The sequence below is a fragment of the Podarcis gaigeae genome (genome assembly GCF_964106915.1).
Source record: "Podarcis gaigeae genome assembly, chromosome: 11".
Taxonomy (NCBI): domain Eukaryota; kingdom Metazoa; phylum Chordata; class Lepidosauria; order Squamata; family Lacertidae; genus Podarcis; species Podarcis gaigeae.
Window position 1 is genome coordinate 50,420,053 of NC_139687.1, and position 16,066 is coordinate 50,436,118.

A 16,066-nucleotide genomic window follows, 5' to 3' on the forward strand; every position below is an offset into this window, starting at 1 on the left:
GAGTCTGAGGGCCTCATACAGGTTGCCCAGCTGTGCTTTAAGACAACAGCAATAACGATATAGGTTCTTTTAATCTCTTTCACTTCTTCCTTTTTTTAGGCTCGGCATCGGATGGACAATGAAATTAACAACCGCACGTGTGATGTAATCAAGGACGGCAGGTATGGTTCTATAGGTGTCACCTTAAAAATTGTCCGAACAGCTATCACTCTGCACTAATCATACATGTTTCAAAAAGGTTTTCTGTGGAAAGTTAGCATGGCTGTTTTTAATAATTTTCTGCACAGCCAGAAACTGAGAGGGTTGAAATATTATTACTTAATGTTACCTAGTAGAAATGGCATATATTCTTTGAGAGCATTCAGCCTTTTTCCTAAATGTTATCCAGTTCAATTTTTTAATATATATATATATTATTTCTCTCTACTTAAGGTTTGAAAATACAAAATGGAAGGACATCAAAGTTGGTGATATCATCCGTCTTAGGAAAAATGCCTTTATTCCTGTAAGTGAAATGCTGTGTGGTGTGTGTGTGTGTGTGTGTGTGTGAGAGAGAGAGAGAGAGAGAGATTTTTTTTTTTTTTTTTTTGCTGTGTGACGGCAGTATCATTCACATTCATTTAATTTGCTTTATTCTTTATTTAATCAGGCTGATATCCTGCTGCTGTCCACTTCAGAACCTAATAGCCTTTGCTATGTAGAGACAGCTGAACTAGATGGGTAAGGGTTCTTTCTCCTAACGTTTACCTCCCCATAATATTAAAAAGTTACTCTTCTTTGTAGTCTTAGCCTTAGCCATGCTAAATTCCCAGTCAACATGTGTTTTTTTTGGTGCTATTTTTTAAAACTTGCTCTGTCCATTTTAAGGTTGCGTGGATTCAGAAAAGCACATTTTGACCCAACGTGCATAGGATAAGGAAATACTGCTCTTAAACATAATTAGGTTGTACAGTGGTACTTTGGTTCTTGAACTTAATCCATTCCGGGAGTGTGTTTGACTCCCAAAACCATTCAAAAACCAAGGCGTGGCTTCCAATTGGCTGTATGACTTTCCTGCACTCAAGCAGAAGCCACCTTGGATGTTCGACTTCCAAAAAACGTTTGCAAACTGGAACACTTCTGGGTTTGCGGCGTTCGGGAGCCAATTTCTTTGGGAGCCAAGCTGTTCAAGAACCAATATAAATATTGATTTCTGGGTGAATAGCAAGAGCAGAGGTGGGGCTATTCTTTACCATTACATCCTGGGAGGTTGTCGATTTTGGATCTAGCTGAGTGACATGACACTCAGACCTAACCAAATATAGTCTTATCCATCGAGCCATTGTATAAATTGTCCTTTTTGTAGGGGATGGCTCACCATGCCCAGGGCTGCTACTGACAACTTCTACTGAAGGATAAAAACTATTAATTGGCTCTGTTGTTTAGAATCATAGAATTACAGAGTTGGAAGAGACCACCTAGTCCAATCCCCTGCAATGCAGATGGCCAACTGACCTTCAGCATTTGCAGGAATACTTGACTATAGAGAGAGAAATTAGCCTGAATGATAAGGGGCTTACACAGAGACGGGTGCAGCCATTTCTGTAGTCCTGGCTTCATACAGCCATCCCCCCCCCCGATCTTCTCCTTCTGTAATCATGGTGCAATGCATATTCTCCCGTTGTGATCAAAGAAATGAAGAAAAGGCCTGCTTGCATGTCTAAGCGGGCTCCAGGTAGCTTCCCCAAGCGGTGCTTAATGAAATCTATGTGCAACAAATGTGTTAGGAAAACCTGTTCTGCCTTGTTGGGATTAACATTTTATAGCACCATCATCTGATTGACCCAAATGGACATGCACCACTGTGTACTCTTATACTTCAGTAGCAAAGAACACCGTGTGACAAAGCACATCTTGTTGCTCATACCCTTGTTGCTCTCTTTGGAGCCCCAGGGGTTTTGTTTGCTTTGTGTGTTGTTCAGCTGCTGTTTTGTTAGAAACCCGCAGAACAGTAGAACAGAAAGCTAAGCTAAGGTTCCTTTTAATGGAACCTTAATGGTTCCTTTAGAATTTCTAATGGCAACATTACAACTTTGCATTTCCCTCCTGTGTTTCAGTGAAACCAACTTGAAGTTCAAGATGTCCCTGGAGGTGACTGACAGATACCTTCACCAAGAGGGCGCCTTGGCAGCATTTGATGGTTTGTACAAACGTGCATTTCTTCTTAATTACATGTGAATATGCTGTCTTATGCCATGTCAAGACACTGGACCAACTAATGCAGGATGGTCCAGCAGCTGGTCTGCAGGTTTGCAAACGGAGACTTTCCCAGCTAGTGATTTCAACTGAGAACTGTGCACGCAAAAGCCATGCTTTACTAATGAGCTACAGCTGCAAGTACCTAATGCCACTGAAGTTACAAAAAGAGGGGAAAGGCAGTCTCTTTCAAAAACAAAAGCCCTGGTTTGCACAACACTCTTTCCTGATTGCTCTCCTGTGAGCGGTGAGGGAAGCAAGGTTGTGTCATCTCTTCCTCCTTGTTCACCTGTGCTGTGCACCTATCCTGGGAGATGACTGTTTCAGCAAAGGCTTTGCCACTTGCTGCCCCAATTGCCTTCTTGGTAGTGGCACCCACCCTGTGGAATGCCCTCCCACCAGATGTCAAAGAGAAGAACAACTACCAGACTTTTAGAAGACATCTGAAGGCAGCCCTCTTTAGGGAAGCTTTTAATGTTTAACAGACTACTGTATTTTAATACTTAGAAGAATCATAGAATCATAGATTTGGAAGAGACCACAAGGGCCATCGAGTCCAACCCCCTGCCAAGCAGGAAACACCATCAGAGCACTCCTGACATATGGTTGTCAAGCCTCTGCTTAAAGACCTCCAAAGAAGGAGACTCCACCACACTCCTTGGCAGCAAATTCCACTGTCGAACAGCTCTTACTGTCAGGAAGTTCTTCCTAATGTTTAGGTGGAATCTTCTTAATACTTGATTGAAAGCCGGCCAGAGTGGCTGGGGAAACCCAGCCAGATGGGCGGGGTATTCATCATCATCATCATCATCATCATCATCATCATCATCTCCCTTTAGTCACAGTCAGCAGCACTAGGCTAGGTAGATGAACATTGTTAAGCTGATGGCAGAGTCATGTCTTCATGGGGCCTGACTGCAGTGGGCCATCACTTTAGAAGTCTCTTCCCAAGGATATATGTTTGCACCTTTTCTACCGGTTTTCAAAAGAACACAAAAGCCTTAAGGGGGAGGGGGGAAACATCTAGTCAGCTTTTGAAAAAGTTTGGGTCTGTTTTTATTCCGCTGACACTGTTTTCAATTGCTGTTGCTGTTATATTTTTAGACATTTTGTGTTTATACTATGGTTTTTATGGCTTGGACTGTTTTGTGTTTTAATATGTGGTGAGCCACTTTGAAGCAGGTCGCCCTGAAAGGTGACCTATAAATAAGCAACAGGATGTGCACAAGACGGTACAAGTTGGTTTGGCACCCAATTCAGCACTTTGGAAAACAGCTGATCTCAGTCTGAGTTGGCTCATAAGCCAGTGATGGCCAAACTTGGCCCTCCAGCTGTTTTGGGACTACAGTTCCCATCACCCCTGACCACTGGTTCTGTTAGCTAGGGATGATGGGAGTTATAGTCCCAAAACAGCTGAAGGGCCAAGTTTGGCCATCACTGTCATAGGCTGCCCAATTTGGCTTGCGTCTGGCTAATTTCCACCCCAACCTAAACAATTGCAATAACATTCCCCCCTTTTTGACAGAAGTGGATGACATCTGCAGACGTAGTTCTCTTCTCACTGGATGCAGCTTGCTAAATTCCAGGCAAATAGGGGCAGAGGATTTTGTTCTGGACACTCCCAAAATGTGTTGTTTTTCCTCCCAAACAGGAACTACCTGTGTTTTTTATTATTATTATTGGAAATAATTGGGTGAAATTTTCAGGCAAGATTGCCCCTTCTGAAGGCATGAATCCTGACAAATTTCAGAGCTATATCTGTAGTAGTTTTCACACAAGGGTAGTCATTTGGGGTTGGGGGTATTTTTTGAGGGGGAGGCAGAAAAGGATTCACTTAAATGACCTCAGTGTTTTGAGATCTGAAAATTGCAGGTATGAGAGGGGGGGGTCCCCTGAGTAAGAAAGCTTTTCTGTTAGGCACCTTAATGCTTGTTGAGCATTTCAAATAATTCCCTCTTATTGACATGTCGGTCATGATGAAGCTCTCCAATGATTAGGGGCTCCAACTCCCATCATTCCCAACCAGCATGGTGAATGGTCAAGGATGATGTGAATTGTAGTCCTGCAACATCTGGAGGGCCACAGATCCCCATATTTGCCATTGCTTGTGATTACTCCATAGTTTCCACTTATCTCCTGTGTAGAACCACTTCTAGCATCTGATTACATTCCAGTCAAATACAGATGCATATTTTTTTTGCTATATAACATGCTCATCCAAATCTCCTCAGTAGTTACTGAGAGGTCTCCTTAAATTGTCTTGCTATAAATGTATTGCAGACTTATCCATCGTAGGCTAAAAGGGGACTGCAATCAGTGAGTTTCCTTTTTTCTTGATGATTGATCTGCTTCCTCGTTTGTGCCTCTATGTTTTTTTACTTCGCTTCCAAATGCCATCTTAACCTCATCCCCTGAAACATTTCTGCCACAGAGACCAACTCTACAAGTGGTACATAACTATATGTAAAAACCGCAGTGCATTTCTGCCACAGTTGACGCAGTAGGAAGCTTAGGGGTGTTGTTCCTTCAAACATCTCCTTTTAAATATTGTACTTTTGCAGAATTCATTGCTTAATATTTAAAGAGAATGGCTTACCGTGAAAATGTTTTAATACATTCTTGTGACGTGGTGTTTTCTCTCTCCTCATTCTTTTTTTGAACTACCACACCAGGTTTGATAGAATGCGAAGAGCCCAACAACCGACTCGATAAATTCACAGGGACTTTGAAGTGGAAAGGAAAAAGCTATGCTTTGGATGCTGATAAAATCTTGTTGCGTGGCTGCAAAATCCGGAACACTGACGTTTGTCATGGGCTTGTCCTATTTGCAGGTATCTGTTTTGGAAATGGAATGCTGCTGCCTGTTTAAATTAGATCTGGACCAATGCAATAACCCCAGCTTTTTTCTTTATTATTATTATTATTTCATGTGGTTGGGGTGTAATTGTTGACATTGATTGGCAGGGCTGAATGTAGGAGTCTTTTTAGCCCAGCCTGGAGTTGTTGGAGGCTGAGCCCAAAACCCTCTCCTTCACTTAATGCCATACCCTCCAATATGTTGAGTCCCCAAACTGAGACATGCTCCCACATGAGCAGTGGTGTAGCGTGGGTTGTCAGCACCCGGGACAAGGCAAGTAATTTGCGCCCCCTAACCCGTGGATTTTAGTAGGGGCAGAGAGCTGCGAGTGTGAGCGCACCCCCCCCCGATGTTGCGCCCAGTGCGGCCGGCCCCCCCGCACCCCCCACACTACACCACTGCACACGAGTCATGTGACCTGTGAGGGATCATGGAGCCCCCAAAATGTGTTATGGGGTGCTGCGTGAGATCGCTGCTCCAAAAAAGTGGGGTTTTCTTGGGGGGGCGAGATCTTGGCAATAAGTCATGTGAGATCACGGCACCCAAAATGGCTGCTGAGATCTTATGGGGGGGGAAATGGGATGTCCCAGTTTTTCTGGGACACTTGTAGGGTATATAATGCCCCATCCATAGATTGATTCAGACAGGGATGAAATTATTTGGGGAAGGGAGGTCTTTTTACCTTAACACAAGGTAGTGATTGTTTTTCTTTTAATAAAATACAAAAGGCTTATTGAAGCTTGCATCTTTCCCATGGGGCATTCTGCTTTAGACTGGAATGCCCATAGGTTCTTGTGAGAAGCCAAACTAATGGAAGCATCAGTAAGGTCTTTTAAAAAAACTAAAAAAAGAAATTACTTGCATATTCATGCAAAGAGACACCCCAAAATGTCTTAAAATCCTCCCCACACCTCTATATAAGTCACACAATACGCACTTTTGCACGAGAGGAATATTCCTATGACAGTGTATTGTGCCTGGGACATTCAGCTTACTGTTTTCAGCAACAGAAATAGCAGCTTTAAAGAATAAATCATTTGTTAGAGTTGCCACTATATTAACAACACAAGTATATACATTTCTACTTAGAAGTAAGACTCATTGTGTTCAATGGATCCTACTCCCTCACCTAAATCTATGAGAGATAATCAAATGTACTTATATTATTTAAAATTATTCATGTACATAGTTGTCTATAGCCGTTAAGAAAGCAGTTTTAAAGTATTCATATTTGTTTAAAATTCAGTGACATTTACACTGCAGTTTTAATATGATTTTAGGAGCAGACACAAAAATAATGAAAAACAGTGGGAAAACACGGTTTAAAAGGACTAAAATTGACTCCCTTATGAATTACATGGTTTATACGGTAAGAAGTTTTGTGTTTACTTTTTGCTTTTAGAGCTTACGGGAGCTGTAGCTCTTTACTGATCGCTAGCTTGCAGTTCTGTGCAAATTAAATATTTCTTTTGCTTATTGACAGAGTCATTTGTGTACCTAGCACAGGCTCTGCAAAGGCTTCCTGCTTGCTTCCTTACTAAAGTTTGTGTGGGTGGATGGTTTTCTGTGAGTGAGGCAGGTAGAGAGAAGCCAGGACTTGCAAACACATAGAAGTGTCATGCAGAGATCTGCAGGTTTGGCTTTCCCATTAGGCAACTCTTAAGCGTTTCACCTTATGTGCTTTGTTAGGGTCACGGCCGGCATTTTTAAAAAAAATCTTACCTGGAGAAACAGGTTTTGCCACAGATACTTGCTGCTGGCTATATCCAAACTATAGTTCTGCAGCGTGGGCAGCTTTTAAAGATGGTTTGGAAGCTCCGGTTGGTGCATAGCTGTCAACTGTCCCTTATTTGGTGGGAAAGTCCCTTATCCCAGCGCTGTATCCCGCTGCTGTCCCTTATTGATGATGTCCCTTAAATTTCCCGGGTTTCAAAGGAAGCAGCTCCTCTCCCTCCCTCCCTGCCGGCCAGGGAGGAGGGAGGCTCCAACTGTGTTGCTTGGCTGCATTGCTCACCCAATAAGGAGTCTAAGAACGACTGGGGGATGGAGCTTGCATGCCTTGTGTCGATCAAATCGGCCGCATTGCCTGGGGACTCGCCTTTGCTCAGCGCTTCCCAGCAGAGAGGTGACGGTGGTTTTCCTTGCTGCATCCCCTTTGCCGGGTTGCTGCGCTGTGGGGACCACCGCTTGAGGCTTCGTTTGGCTGCTGGCTGGGTTTTCTGCCTTTGGCTCGGAGGGGCTCAGAAGTTGAACATACCTGTGTTCGGAAAATCCCTTATTTTGGCTGCTGATCCCTTATTTTTTGAGGCTGCTGGTCCCTTATTTTCAAATCTGTAAGTTGACAGCTATGGGTTGGTGTGGAGCTGCATTCACCAACCTGGTGCCCTCCAGATGTTGTTGGACTGATGTTCTCATCAGGCCCCATTCAGAATAGCCAATGGTAAAAGACAATGCAGATTGTAAAGTAGCAACATCTAGAAGCATCAGGCTGGGCTAGTTAGCACAGCATGTGGCTGCTTGGCTGCTTTGGGTAGCTGGGCAGTTAGAACACACAACTGATTTACTATCAGCGGCACTGGATGGTCAATTTGCTCCTTGGCCCAACTGCTGGTGGTTACCGTATTTTTTGCTCTATAAGATGCACTTTTCCCCTCCTAAAAAGTAAGGGGAAATGTGTGTGTGTCTTATGGAGCGAATGCAGGCTTCGCAGCTATCCCTGAAGCCAGGAGAGCGAGAGGGATCAGTGTGCACCGATCCCTCTCACTCTCCTGGCTTCAGGGATAGCCACGCAAAGCCTCCAGAGTGCAGCGGGAGCGCTCATCGCTGTGCTCCGGAGGCTTTCCGTTGCTTTTGCTGAAGCCAGGAGAGCGAGAGGAATCGGTGCGCAGCGATCCCTCTTGCTGTTCTGACTTCGCTTCGCTGGAGAGGCGCTGCGCAGAGAGGGAGAGAATTTTTTCTTTCTTGTTCTCCTCCTTTAAAACTAGGTGCGTCTTATGGTCGGGTGCATCTTATAGAGCGAAAAATACGGTATCTTTAAAGACCTAAGCAGTTTGATGCATATGGTCCCTACACTGATGGTTCCTAAAGGGGTCTTAAAGACTTTTTTTGTTTCATTCCACATTGCTTATAATCGGCATTTATGTCAGTACTTTTCTGCTTCTGGTCTCCCGATGTACTATTTTTTGCTGTTTTGTCCGCTTTTATATGTGTCATAGTTTGGGCTGTTGATATTGATTTATCAGGTGCTCTGATGCTTCTTAGCTTGGTTGCGTTCACATGTAACACTAGCCATAAATCACAATTAGAGAAATTAACCAGTGCCTGAGCTGCGTGCTGGTGCACTTCGCTTTAGACCTGCCCCCTCCTCTCAAGGAAGGCAGAAGCAAGCTATCGGGTGGCTGGTTTAGCATTATGAGTGCTTTTTCCCCTAAAAATAAATAAATGTTTAGGAGTAATCTCATTTTCCTACTCAAATTGAAATACTGCCCCTCAATGAGGCCAAACTTAGATTCACAAAATGTTTAGGGGTATGTGTAGCCCTGTGTCCCTCCAGAAAAAAAGCACTGGCATTGGGACACGGGTGGTGCTGTGGGTTAAACCACAGAGCCTAGGACTTGCCGATCAGAAGGTCAGTGGTTCGAATCCCCACGACGGGGTGAGCTCCCATTGCTCAGTCCCTGCTCCTGCCAACCTAGTGTTTCCATGCGCTGCTCTGGTTTGCCAGAAGCAGCTTAGTTCTGCTGGCCACATGACCCGGAAGCTGTACGCCGGCTCCCTCGGCCAATAAAGCGAGATGAGCGCCACAACCCCAGAGTCGGCCACGACTGGACCTAATGGTCAGGGGCCCCTTTACCTTTACTTTTACAATTGCCGCACAGTCTCTGTTCCTCATTTGCACAGGATCGCTCATTTAGTGTCCTCTGGAACCCCCTGCCTATTGACATTAGGAAGTTGCTTTCCCTGTACTGTTCTAGATGCTTCCTGAAATGTTTTCTTGTTTCACTGGGCCTATCCAGACACAAGATTTGGGTACAACCATTTTTAAACTTGTTTTAATACTTTAATGGCTGGTTTTCTTTTTTTAAAAAAAATGCTTCAGGTTTTTTAAATGGCTTTGCTTTACTTTCAGAGTGGATCTACATACAGGAAAAAATGCTATAAATAAGTTAGAAATTAAGTTATAACAAAAGAAAAAAATGCTATGTGGAAATCGCATAGAATTTTTTTTTTTCTCTCTTCTGCCATCTGGTGCTGCATGTTTATAACATTGTTTTTTGACCAATGTCACTGAGTCCTCAAGGGTACTGTTTTATCACACATGGGTTTGCCGCCCTGCATTCCTTTGGGAGGAAGGGTGGGGTGTAAATGTAATAAAATAATTGCTGAATGGCTTTTGAGGCTTTTTTAAAAGAAAAAAACAAGTCGAGAGCCACTTTGAGAGCAGCAACCTTGGTAGCCTATAAGTAGCAGAAAATAAAACAATTCTGCTTCATCTGTCAATGACTCCTGTTTCTATTCTTCTCAAGTATTAGCGAGTTGATGGCTAATTCTTCTTCATGGTAGTTAGCCTGGGAAGCAGGAAAGGATTAAAAAATGCATGGGCTTCAGCTAATCTTTTACAAAGCTTTGTCGTCTTCATGTTTTTTCCTCCAGATTTTCGTTTTGCTCATCTTAGCGTCAGCTGGGCTGGCTATTGGGCACACCTATTGGGAACAGCAGATTGGCAATTCTTCTTGGTACCTCTATGACGGGAAGGATGAGACCCCTGCTACCAGAGGCTTCTTTAACTTTTGGGGTTACATCATTGTCCTTAACACTATGGTTCCAATTTCCCTCTATGTGAGGTAACAAATATATGTGACTTAATTGCACTTCTGCATGCAAGCATTGAAATTGTTATAGGTTAATGAAATCTCGGTATGTCCAATAAATTTCCTACATAACTAGTTTCTCCCACAGACCATGGGTTCTTCCAAATGGCCATTTATTGACCATTAACCCTGATTTGTTTATTCAACCTGTGTGTGAAGATTATATTATGTCATTGCTAAGATTTTGTTCAAATTAGTTTGCATAGAGATTATACAGTGGTACCTTGGTTCTCAAACTTAATCTGTTCCAGAAGTCCGTTCCAAAACCAAAGTGTTCCAAACCAAGGTGCACTTTCCCATAGAAAGTAATGCAAAAAGGATTAATCTGTTCCAGACTTTTAAAAACAACCCCTAAAACAGGAATTTAACATGAATTTTACTATCTAACGAGACCATTGCTCCATAAAATGAAAGCAATAAACAATGTACTGCAGTCACACAATCAATCAATCAATCAGTAGCTGAACTGGGTTCCACACAGTTACAAAAACAAAAAGAGCCACAAAAACAAAAACACAAAATAAATAGCAAAAAGACAGACCTCAGCATCACACTCGAAAACAGAAGTGTAACACTTAAAATGGAGTACGTTCAGCTTCCAAAAAAAGTTCGCAACCCGAACACTTACTTCCGTGTTTACCAGGTTTGGGTTCAAAATTGTTTGAGTACCAAGGCGTTTGAGAACCAAGGTGCCACTGTATAATATTGCCCGATGTCACCATTATCCCACAATTCCTAATGCATTTTTCCATCACTTTTCCTAATACAAAAATAAATAAATTATTTTTGGCGAAGTGGTTTTTTTAAATCCAAGAGCAGAAGAACACTAAATCCACTTCAATTCTGTAACCTAAAATTGTGGGTATACTACAGAATCATACCCATAAAAGGTATGACAGTTTGGAAGCAGTGCAAGGCTGCAACAATATCTGTTTGTTTTTCTTGTAAGTGTAAACATGATCCAGATATTCCCCCCTGACAATTCTGCCCCCTTTTACAAATACCTTCTTCAAATAAGTCAGTGTTAGTGAGCATACAAGAAGCTGATGTGAACAGCCTCCCTAGATTTAACAGTTAAGAATCTTGCATGGTTTGCAGAACTCCATAGTTTTGTTAAATGCCCTGCTTGTGTACATTGAAGATCTCGAAGCAAGGATAATAATCACTGTTACATCTTACTCCCTCAGTGTTGAAGTGATCCGTTTGGGCCAAAGCTACTTCATCAACTGGGACTTGCAAATGTATTACCCAGAGAAGGATACAGCGGCAAGAGCCAGGACAACCACTTTGAATGAACAGCTTGGACAGATCCACTACATCTTCTCAGATAAGACGGGCACACTGACGCAGAACATAATGGCATTCAAAAAGTGTTGCATAAATGGACAAACCTATGGTAAGTCTAAGCATCACTGGAGTTTCCCAAATAATGCCACGGAAATATTAGCAGGAGGAAGTGCTCCTTCACTTACTTTCAAAAATTATAGAATTCACCACTGCAGAATATGGTTCCGTATCCAATGTTTGCCATACTTGGAGGCAAACACATTGAAATTAGTGGGCGCTACTAACTTAAGTGTATTTATTTAATGATTTGTTTATTGCTTAACCATGAACAAAACCTCTAAGTGGTTTGCCAAAAACGCAGAATAAATGCTAACATTTTCCATAAGAACCAATGTTAAAAACAAGTTTATTAAAAAACCCAGAATAAATAAAATAACCATTTAATTTTAGTTTATGGTGTAAACTTTTAAATGTTAAAATGCACATCAGCTTTCCATGCCTGGGTGTGTTTGCCAAAGCAGAAAAGCTGTCAACAGGCATGGAAGATATCAATGGGCAGAGAGTTCCATAGGAGCTGTCACATGAAAAAAAATTGGCTCTTTGCGAGGTGCTTTAATTTCAGTGCATCTGCTCTGAGTAGCATTTAGTTGGATGCAAACCATGGTGATGGCCACCAGCTTTTAGATGGCTTTAAGAGAGGATTAAACAAATGAATAGAGGCTGAGCTGACCAATACCATTGAGCACTGTGGCTAATCAAACATTCACATGCCAGGAATGTGGAAAAGCAGATCGTGGGAACAGAGAACCACCTGTTCTCTTCGTTTGCTGCTTGAATGTTTCTTTAAAGGCACTGGCAGACTGGTTGTATCAAATTTTGATATTTATATTTATCTATTTTCCTTGCAGGAACGTGCAGGGATAAAACAGGCCAAGAACTGCATCATCCTGAGGTAGGTGACTTTCAGTAGCAAGCAATACATCCCTAAAGAAGAGGCAGAGATATGACCCTTGGTCAACTCCAAATATAACTTTCTCTGAGGCTGCACCCCCATCGTTCTGCCCAGACACTGAGGTCCAGTGCTCAGGGCCTTCTGGTGGTTCCCTCACTGTGAGAAGTCAGGTTGCAGGGAACCAGGCAGAGGGCCTTCTCGGTAGTGGCACCCGCCCTGTGGAACACCCTCCCATCAGATGTCAGAGAAATAAACAACTATCTGACATTTAGAAGACATCTGAAGGCAGCCCTGTTTAGGGAAGTTTTTAATGACTAATGTTTTAATGTATTTATAATCTCTTGTTGGAAGCCGCCCAGAGTGGCTGGGGAAACCCAGCCAGATGTACGGGGTATAATAAATTATTATTATTATTATTATTATTATTATTATTATTATTATTAACCCCAGAGGGCCAGCCTGTGACATAGATGCCAGAAGCATCAAAGAAGCAGGAGTTTGTAGAACACCTGGGTGGTAGTTGGAGGGTCAGTGAGGCTGGCTACACATTTTGATAATTAATACCCAAGAAAGAAGTGTTTTACACCCTACAGCAGCCTATCTCAACCTGTGGGTCCCCAGATGTTGTTGAACTACAACTCCCATGACCCCGAGCTAGCAAGGCCAGAGCTCAGGGATGATGGGAGTTGTAGTCCAACAACATCTGGGGACCCACAGGTTGAGAACCACTGCCCTAGAGGGTTAAGTTACAAATCGGAATCCAAAGAAACCCATGCCATATTTACTTCGCTAGGAAAAATCTACTTCTAAGTACAATCCATTGGGCACTTCCATTTTTGCACCAGGTTGTCCCTTAGCTGGGTGTTGGGCTGGTTTTAATGGTTCCAGCTGTTTGGGTTTTTTAATGCTGATATTAGGTGGGGGCGCCTGGGCCTTTCGGCTTTACGATTTGGTCTGGCTGTGAATTGCATGCTATTCACATGGTTGGATGAGTGGTATACAAACCAAATAAGTAAATGGCATGCATATCTAACTGAATTAGGCAATGTGCCAAAATATAGAATAATAGAATCTTAGAGGTGGAAGGGACCCAAAGGTCATCTGGTCCAACTCTCTGCAATGCAGGAATCTCAGCAAAAGGATCCATGACAGATGGCCACCTGACCTCTCCTTAAAAACCTCCAAGGAAGGAGAGTCCACAACCTCCCAAAAGAGACTGTTCCATGGTTGAACAGCTCTTACTGTCAGAAAGTTTTTTCGAATGTTTTTTTTAAATGTTTTATTGGGTACAGTTGGACCTACACCCGCTTCTCTACAGCTGACCTTTCTCAGCAAAGGTGAAGCTGCCCCAGCTGTCCCAGGATGTGGCCTACATACTGTTTATACTTTGAACTGGTTGTGCATTTCCAGAAAGATAGACTATGTGCACTAACTCATTATTCACATTCCCTTCTTATGTAGCAAGTTGACTTCAGCTGGAATACGTATGCAGATGGGAAGCTCACCTTTCATGATCAGTATCTGATCGAACAAATTCGGTCTGGCAAGGAACCTGAAATTCGACAGTTCTTTTTCCTGCTTGCAATTTGCCACACAGTGATGGTGGATGCCTCTGATGGTAAGTACTGCAACCACAAAGAATCGTCATTTTATATACACTGAGCTGAGCCAATATTCATTGAAATGGAATGTTTATAAGACAGCCTAGTTTAGAATTCTACATCTATATAGTAATAGCTGCACTTTCATGCTTCAAGTGTTACCACGAAATTGCAAACTGCTGGCAAATACACATATTAATGACATTGCCAAGAAGCCCCTTTACCTATATTTGTGTTCAAGGCTTTCCACCATCCCTAATATCATAACAGTCCCCTCTCCACACTCTAGTGAGGTTATATTTCGGCTTAATAAACTGGCATATGAATGAGTCTTGTACCTGCACACATCCTGCTTCCTCCCTCCTTTCTTGGAACAATTAATCCTGGAGGTCTAGAATTAACCATAGTTTGCTGTTCCGTCTGAACTGGGAAACGATGGTTACCAAACTAAGGAAAAAGCCTTATGCCAACCCCACAAAAATGGTTCAAGGTCTGGCATATTCTGTGCCTACTAACCAAAGTGTACAGGTTCAGATGTAATGGGAAACCGATTAATTGAGAACTTCCAGGGTTATTGCAGCATGTCAAGAAGGGAGCGGCTCGTGTGAGAACAGAACACATGGGCAAGAGACTCACACGTATATTAACTCACGTAATTCTCCCATCTATGAACGTTTTCTAATTTTTTGACTTAATACTCTAGGTGAGCTCAACTATCAGGCGGCCTCCCCTGACGAAGGAGCATTGGTAACTGCAGCCAGAAACTTTGGTTTTGCTTTTCTTTCACGGACACAGAATACTATTACAATAAGCGAGATGGGAACTGTGAAAACGTACAAAGTTCTTGCCATTTTGGACTTCAACAGCGATAGAAAGCGGATGTCCGTTATCAGTGAGTAAGCTGGGGGGGGGGGGAATGTTCAAAAGTCCTAAAACCGTGTGCTAGAAGGTCTCTCTGCTGGAAGTGGGAAAACACGTCGATTGTGTTCTCCTCCCTTTTTTTTTTAAAGGGGCAATAACAAAATAATTAACAAAACCTCCTTACAGAAATGATTTGTATACTTCCAGCATAACAGCAGACCAGCCCATCATCTTAGCTCTACGGCACTGATGCCCTTCAGACTCCAGTCTTCAAACCAATCTCCCACATGTTTTTCTAATACAGTCGTCGTCCTCCTCTCATTTTAGTCTAAGCATGGAGGTAATTTGGGAAGGGGCCATAGCTCAGTGGTGAGGCATCTGCTTTGCATGCAGAAAGTCCCAGGTTCAGTCCTCAGCATCCCTAGGTAGGGCTAGGAGAAACCCCCATCTGAAATCCTGCAGAGGGACTGCCACTCAATTAGACAGTATGATCTGATTCCTTAGAAAGCACTTCCCTATGTTCCTTAAAGGGTCCAGCATAGGCCACATGAAGGGGGAGTGCATTTTTCCTATAACACAGTGTTCCTAATCCATCTGTTGCTTTTGTAGCAAGAGAACCAGATGGAGCAATCAAGCTATATTGTAAAGGAGCGGATACAGTGATATATGAACGGCTGCATCCAAGGAATCCTACGAAGCATGCAACACAGGAAGCATTGGACGTAAGTTGGGTTCTGTGTGTTTCTGTTTTGCTTTGTTTGCCGTGTTCCTTTCCTTTCCTTTCCTTTTCGTATTCCATAAAGTTCAAACACTGCTGGAGTCAGGGATAAGTTGGCAATTATAGATTTTTTTTAAATTTTTCATTAATAACAATACAATGCAGACCAAAGTAACACAATGCCAAATCACAATGCAATCAAAAGGGCCAATTAATCAGTTCCGAATTAAACATTTTTGGATGACGTCCCGTGTTCCAGCTATCAGGAGTTGATGTCATTCCTTGGTCCTGCACCAGTTCTCTTAATTAGTCCAAGTTCCACAATTCCGATCTTAATCCTTTAGTTTTGCAGCCACTGATGTGATGACTTCTCGATCGTATTTAGTAAAGGAATAGATCTGCAGTTGTAGAAGAGCATAAGAAGAGCTCTGCTGGATCAGGCCAGTGGCACACCTGATCCAGCATTCTGTTCTCCTGGTGGCCAGCCGGATGCATGTGGGGAGCCCGCAAATAGGACTCTCCTGCTGTTTCCAACAGCTGGCATTCAGAAACATTACTGCCTCCAGCCACGCAGACAGAGCATAGCCATTGTGGTCGGAAACCTTTAATATAGCCTTATCATCCAGGAGTGTGGATTAGGTGACACTTATAGGTGTGACCCTCCAGATGTTGTTGAACTCCAGT

The 16,066-nt window shown here is 42.8% G+C and overlaps 1 protein-coding gene across 3 annotated transcripts in view; it reads left to right on the top strand.

Annotated features, from left to right (window-relative positions):
• Positions 1-16,066, top strand: part of ATP8B1 (ATPase phospholipid transporting 8B1) — a 74,460-nt gene that overhangs the window by 42,335 nt on the left and 16,059 nt on the right. For all 3 annotated transcript variants that reach the window (XR_014556168.1, XR_014556169.1, XM_083702617.1), the window contains exons 6-17: positions 100-161; positions 433-505; positions 650-720; positions 2,097-2,179; positions 4,908-5,066; positions 6,373-6,461; positions 9,746-9,936; positions 11,151-11,359; positions 12,159-12,202; positions 13,664-13,820; positions 14,507-14,695; positions 15,274-15,386. Coding sequence is in view for 1 of the 3 variants with exons in the window: in XM_083702617.1 (XP_083558743.1) it covers positions 100-161; positions 433-505; positions 650-720; positions 2,097-2,179; positions 4,908-5,066; positions 6,373-6,461; positions 9,746-9,936; positions 11,151-11,359; positions 12,159-12,202; positions 13,664-13,820; positions 14,507-14,695; positions 15,274-15,386 (1,440 nt within the window). In the remaining 2 variants the exon portion in view is untranslated. The remainder of the gene's footprint in view (positions 1-99; positions 162-432; positions 506-649; positions 721-2,096; positions 2,180-4,907; positions 5,067-6,372; positions 6,462-9,745; positions 9,937-11,150; positions 11,360-12,158; positions 12,203-13,663; positions 13,821-14,506; positions 14,696-15,273; positions 15,387-16,066) is intronic.